Genomic DNA, 6943 nt, shown 5'->3' with positions numbered 1-6943 from the left:
ATTCTCCCCTCACTATTTTTGTGTGAAATGCCTACAGGTCTGCGCCAACTCCAGAGGTTCTGAGGCAAAATCATCACATCTAAACAACAGAAAGACAGGCATGAATAATATACATTTACAAGCATTTATTAACAAAACAACAAGTTTTGAAATGCAATTATATACAATGTGATATATTTCAATACTGACTCTTCAATATTCACTGCTCCTCACTCCCATAATCCCGTCTACCTCTCAGCACTGAAGCCGGCATCGAGGGGTGGGTAGAATTGTGTGTGGGGAGCAGTGAATATTCATCCTCTTTAATAGCAGGCACACATGATCACCCAGCCATCAACTTAATGCTGCAGCTGGGTGATCACGTGTGTCTGCTTTTAGAGAATGAATATTCACTACTCCCCAAGTCCATAATCCCAGGTGTGGGGAGCAGTGAATAGTTCGGAAGCTGATGTACGCGTGTAACTGCAGGTGTATTGCAGTGACGTCACGCGATGTGCCGCTTACACGATTTTATTCACTTGCCATCATCAAAGACGACACCGTACACAGAGGGATAGTGAGTATAATCATTTTTTTTAATGTCTGCAGCGTGATGAGGGACATATATACCAGGATGACGGCAGAAACAGACACATCATTGGTGTAACCTGCAGCCCAAGAAGTAAGGGGGCCCATTTTCACCTGTAAATACCAAGATGGGGATCATATATACAAGGATAAAAGATATATTCCAGAATGGGCCCAGGATGGGGATCATATACACCAGGATGAGCCCAGGATGAAGGCCATATATACCATGATGATTGTCATATATACCAGGATGGGGATCATATATACCAGGATAGGGATCATATATACCAGGATGAGCCCAGGATGAGGGCCATATATACCAGGATGCGAGCCATATACACCATATATACCAAGATAGGACAAACATAGGGAACATATTTACCAGGAAGAACAACATATACTCCAGAATGATCGAAACATATAACTAAAAGAGGCCCAGGATGGGGAACATTAGTACAGAATTGGGGGATATTACCCCCATAACAGTGTTAGCAGCAGATTCCGCCCCCCATAACAGGTCATCATGACTACATTTTTTGCTACAATATTTTTCCCTATTTTCCTCCTCTAAAACCTAGGTGCGTCTTATGGTCATATTAATACAGTAAGTTTAAAAAGAAAGAAAATGGTGCTTTCCCTGACCAATTCTTAGTGCAGCAATTGATTTTTGGATACAACCCTTTGACTCACGGTACATCAGGATGCCTTCTCCCATGTGACTCATCTGACAACAGGACCGGATTAATGATAAAAACATCTGCCAAATTCTGAATGCAAGAGTGGCTCCTCTGCTGTGTGGGTTTTCTCATGGTCGACAAGAATTGATTTACCAGTTAAACATTTCAATTATTCATAACATGAAAAAGGTTCCTTTCCTGTGCGGCTTCTTAAGATGTTTAACGAGATCCGATTTCTGAGAATAATATTTTCCACATTTATAACATAAAAATGGGTTATCCCCTGTGTGAACCTTTCCATGGTCAACAAGAGATGATTTCCTAGTAAAACATTTACCACATTCCAGGCATGAAAATGGCTTCTCCCCGGTGTGAGATCTTTGATGCGTAACAAGATGTGATTTTCGAATAAAACATTTCCCACATTCTGAACATGAAAATGGCCTCTCCCCTGTGTGAGATTGTTAAAAATAGGATTTGACGTAAAATATGCTTAGCCAGTATATTAACGATTGAATAGAAATAGGTGCAAAATCATATGTGGGTTTATTCAGTAAAGGTTAAAATCATTACAGAAAAATAATGTTTTGGCTTTAGTTAGTTAAGAGAGAAAAAGATAAGAAGATAGAGAAAAAGAGTCCATCTATCTTACATAGCTGTGATGTTATGATAAGCCGTCTTCTCTCTGGTTCGTCTGGTTGAGAATGGTCCCATTCTAACCTCTTTGAAGTATGGTCTGCTTAAATACAATTCAAACTCCTCCCTCTGATTCTCCTTGTGTCTTTACATGGTTTTGGAACATTATTTCAAGAACTCACTATCATTTTTAGCTATGGCATTATGTCAGTCTCACGTGATCCAAAATCTGCAGAATAAAGGTCGCTTCACACACTGCGATATCGGTCCCGAGATCGCTAGTGTGTGTACCCGCCCCCATCTGTTGTGCGACACGGGCAAATCGCTGCCCGTGCCGCACAACATCGCCCAGACCCGTCACACATACCTACCTGCCCGGCGACGTCGCTGTGACCGGCAAACCGCCTCCTTTTTAAGTGGGCGGTCCGTGCGGCATCACAGCGACGTCACTGAGCGGCCGCCTAATAGCAGCGGAGGGGCGGAGCTGAGCGGGACGTAAAATCCCGCCCACCTCCTTCCTTCCGCATAGCGGCCGGGAGGCAGGTAAGGAGAACTTCCTCGTTCCTGCGGTGTCACACGGAGCGATGTGTGCTGCCGCAGGAACGAGGAACAACCTCATTACTGCTGCAGTAACGATTTTTGAGAATGGACCCCCATGTCACCGATGAGCGATTTTGCATGTTTTTGCAACGATGCAAAATCGCTCATCGGTGTCACAAGCAACGGCATCGCTAATGCGGCCGGATGTGTGTCACTAATTCCGTGGCCCCAACGAGTTCGCATTAGCGATGTCGTAGCGTGTAAAGCCCCCTTAAGTCTCATGCGCAGTACAGACTTCTAAAACCAAACACTTTACCCTTAACCATAGAATGTATAGAACTCTTTGAAGCTTGCTGACCTTTGACCTTAGTGTAACACTGAGAAAGACTTCAATGCTAATTTCAGATCATCGCCTAGAAACCAGATGAATATAGCACTGAGCTGTCAACTTTGATGTACCTTGTCAGATGGTTTGGTCAGTGAAATCTCCAACTTTCAAACACACGTCTAAGACCAGTCCATTGCTATACACCCATTTTATGAATGAATGTAATTAAGTTTATGAATCAAATCTCCATAAACTCACTATTTTACAATCCCCCCTTTTGAAGATTTGATGAATCCCCTGAAACCCTAACTCATTCGTGTCATCATTCGTATCACATGCATTCTTGTTGAAGATTCTAGACCAATATCTGACTGGATAAACCAATCTGAAACTTTATGTCAAAAAGTCATCTTACGATTTAACATTCCTCTAAGAATGTTATCTTCCTGTTTCATTTCTATTTTTATATTCTTATATATCTTCTAAATTGTACACATCACAAAAACTTGATAAATAATACACATCAAAACTAATAAAAATATGATTATGATGGGATTAAATAAAACATTTCCAACCGCTGTCTGAAATGATGACTGAGACCAGGAATGTACTGACTTCCCAAAACTTTTCCAAGTTCTACCTGACATTCCGTTCCATTCGTGTTCAATATCATTTAATTCACCTTGCTCATGCCTGAATATAATTTCTGCATCCTTTAACTGTTTCGTTAATAAATCTAACAAACCCTTATCTTTTTTTATTTCACTTGTCCACATATCCCAAGGGAAATCATTTATTTGTGATAAATTGAATTGTATGAGAAATGCCGTTAAGTTTCTCTTTCCTATAGAAGTGATATTAAAATTTCCTTCCTTCTTTGAAAGAGATCTCACATTTCCTTCTATACAATACAAACCCATAGGTAGATTTTCCTTATGTACACAAGTAGAATAGAAAGCAGAAACCATTTCTGTCTCAGACATGACCTGGAAACAAATCTTATTTGGACTTACTGGGGTCACCAGATCATGTAGTGTCTGTACAGTCTCTATTCTCGCATGACAAGAGGAATGATTATGAAAACATGAATGATAGATCACCTTATCCTGTCCAGGTAGACACATCACTTTAGAAACAAAATGTAAACATGAAGAAATGTCTAATTGTTCAGTGTTCACTGCATCAAATGCAAAATCTGTGTACTGCAGTTGATAGAACACCTGTTGTGTTTTACTCACAGGTATACCCAAAACTGTAACAGGAACAATAGTTCCCTCTCTTCCGATCACCGGGATTAGTGATGTGCCAACACAAATGTTTCGTTCACATCCCAACCACTTATTTACCCACAAATCCGTATGATTCAATGCAAAATCATACTCTACAGGTAAATTTCGCAGTATTCCCAGTGGAGTAATTCCACTCTGTAAAGCCTGAGCAATCATTTTCAGATTGGTGGAATACTCGATCTGAATCTCCAGGCACGCTTTAGCTACTTGTGTTTCGTGTGTGCTTTCCACGAGAGCTAATGTAGCATCCTGTAGATGTGACACGGAAGACCCTAGTACAGCAGCTGTATTCATAACCATCTTTTCAAGAAGTTGATTCAAACTCTTCTGAATCTTTATACCTTTTCCTCCAATAAAACCAATATTATCCAAATCTGACTTAAGTGTCTGTATATTCATGGCATTAGTCAGACTTCCCACTGTCCCTATTCCTCCCAGAATTCCTTCTAACACTCCTTTCTTACTTCTAGTCTGAGTTGTTCTTCTCCCAAACCATTGTTCTATCCCCATCTCCATGTTAGTAAGATGTGATTGACACTGAGGAAACCTGGTAGAGATTTTCCAATGCGACATATTGAAAGTCCATAACATTGTCATAACTTTTCCATCCCTTAATAAAGACTTAGACTGAAACTGATTGATTTGGAGAGGAGTAGATGGCATAAACCTTGTGTTTGTGCATGCATTATCTGCTGCTGACCAAATATTCACACTAACGTCTTTACATTGTCTGTAATGAGTCCTTGTTACAACGCAACACTGGTAAATTCCAGAGTCCTTGGAAGATGGATTTTCTATGGAAAAAATTAAGTTATCATCCATCCATCTGATATTACCAATCTGACCTCTGTGAATGACATTAGTTGGACTATTTAAAAAACTTCCCAAAAATGATGAATTTTTGGTCCATGTTAACAGAGACTCAGAAGGCAATGTCAACCTTGTGTTACATTTTAACATTATAGGGGATGTATTTTCTTTATTATGTACTGTCTGTGGTGAAACCCTTATTTCTGGAACTACCATATAGTGTTGGTAACGGTAAACACTACAGATACCTGAACTTGTACAGGTTCCCGTGTTATCTGGAAATTCCATGTTTTTACCCAATCTTTATCTCCTTCTGTAATGGAGAGTAATGAAGGATCCAAAATTTTCCCAAAAACCTGTGTTTTTAACAAAATTTCTGTTTTGGATCTTCCAAACTTTCCCCTAGCAATCATATCATTTGTAATATCACCGGACCATACAGCAGGTTCATCACCTCTGATCTCTATGTTCCAGTATAGTACATCAGTAGGAGAACATTCCCATGTACCTGTTTTATTATTATGTACATATTCTCCTTGTAATTGTGTGAATCTAGTTTTAGGTCCTGCAATAGCATCTAATGTTATATCTGTGTTGTGTATAAAATGCAATTCAATGCAACATTTTCTTCCATATCCCATGCAGATATTTCCTGTTATCTCCACAGAATCATCCATAATGTTCTCTTTTAGTAAGTTCAGTGTTACTGATCCTCTTGGTCTTCGTGAATGTTGAATCTCTCTGGTCCGCTCATTCACATCATTGGTGATTGTTCCTTGTAACATGTCTTCCTTGTAGATAATGATTGAAATAAGACAAAGCAGCAGGAAAGTCGTTCCCATCACATAGAAGCTTTTCTTGAGCTTGGGAAAATGTTCTTTTTCCGGAAGGCTTGATGTCATCTTTCTGTCAAAGTCTTTAGGTTTCTTATTCCAGTTCTTATCGGAATCCATTTCTTTCTGTAAAGAAATGCAGTATCATTATTTTGTTACAAACAATTTGCACTGGTCAATGTGGACCCACACTTTCTGTTGTCTGCGGGTATTTTTACCACATTGGATGATCGTTACACGAGAATCATGACTTGTCCCATAGTCTCAAAGACTTCACTTCAATTACACTCCCATGGACTACTCTTGCAAAAGGTTTTGATCATCACTAGAGCACCTTTCTTGAATTTGGACTCATAGGGTGGCTCCATGTTTTGCATTCTTGATGCTGCATATGGCAGAATTGCTTTCAGGTTCTCCTGTAGCGTTCTCAACCATTGGGACCTTTAGATGGCATCTTTTTGCGGAGTGGATAAAAATGGCTCATGTGGAAACCACAATGGCATTTTTCTTCCTGTCATAAACTCAAAAGGAGTGAATTGAGTTGTAGAGGAGATTGAACCTCTTATACTCATTAGTATGAAGGGTACCTTATCAACCCAGGTGTTACCTTTATCCAAAAGCATCTTTGCAATTCTGGATTTGATTGTCCTATTCATTCTTTCCACAATTGCCGCAGATTGTGGATGATAGGGGACATGAAATTGTTGTCGTGCCCCTAGAATAGCACAAGCAGTTTGCATGATTTTACCTGTGAAATGGCTTCCTCGATCGGAGGTAATCATCCTTGGGATCCCCCAAGTACAAAAGACATGTTGTACCAATTCCCTTGCTGTGGACAAATCATCATCTTTCCTAACAGGTCAAATTTCTACCCATTTTGAGAACACATCTACCACAATCAATGCATACCTGAGACCATGTTTACCTGAGGGTAAAGGACCAATGTAGTCTATTTGTAATATAGACCATGGACCATCTGCAGGTGCGATTTGTAGACGTGGTGGCTTCTGTCCTTTAGGTCTTGGATTTACTTGGGCACGAATGAGACATGATAGTACAACACTTTGAACTGTTTCGTTTATTTTTTCCCAATAAAATTTCTCTTTGAGAATGACTAACAATTTTTGTTGGCCCAAGTGACCTAAGCTCTCGTGGTTATATCGAGTGAATTCTACCTGTAGATGTTTTGGTACAACGGGACGCAATTCTCCATTTGAATTGTGACACAAAACCCCATTTTCACAGATAAAAGGAGGTTTT

General features: G+C 39.8%; 1 protein-coding gene across 2 annotated transcripts in view; it reads right to left on the bottom strand.

The window, feature by feature from the left end:
* Window positions 1-1776: 1776 nt before the first annotated feature.
* The window catches only part of LOC142259314 (uncharacterized), an 89823-nt gene continuing 84656 nt past the window's right edge, over window positions 1777-6943 (bottom strand). For both annotated transcript variants that reach the window (XM_075331782.1, XM_075331783.1), the window contains exon 2: window positions 1777-5809. In XM_075331782.1, the coding sequence (XP_075187897.1) occupies window positions 3234-5138 (1905 nt within the window). In that variant the 5' untranslated portion in view covers window positions 5139-5809 and the 3' untranslated portion in view covers window positions 1777-3233. The remainder of the gene's footprint in view (window positions 5810-6943) is intronic.

The sequence above is a fragment of the Anomaloglossus baeobatrachus genome, assembly GCF_048569485.1.
Source record: "Anomaloglossus baeobatrachus isolate aAnoBae1 chromosome 5 unlocalized genomic scaffold, aAnoBae1.hap1 SUPER_5_unloc_7, whole genome shotgun sequence".
Classification (NCBI taxonomy): domain Eukaryota; kingdom Metazoa; phylum Chordata; class Amphibia; order Anura; family Aromobatidae; genus Anomaloglossus; species Anomaloglossus baeobatrachus.
Note: the sequence above shows the minus strand (reverse complement) of the source record. Positions and strands in the feature narration are given on the sequence as shown.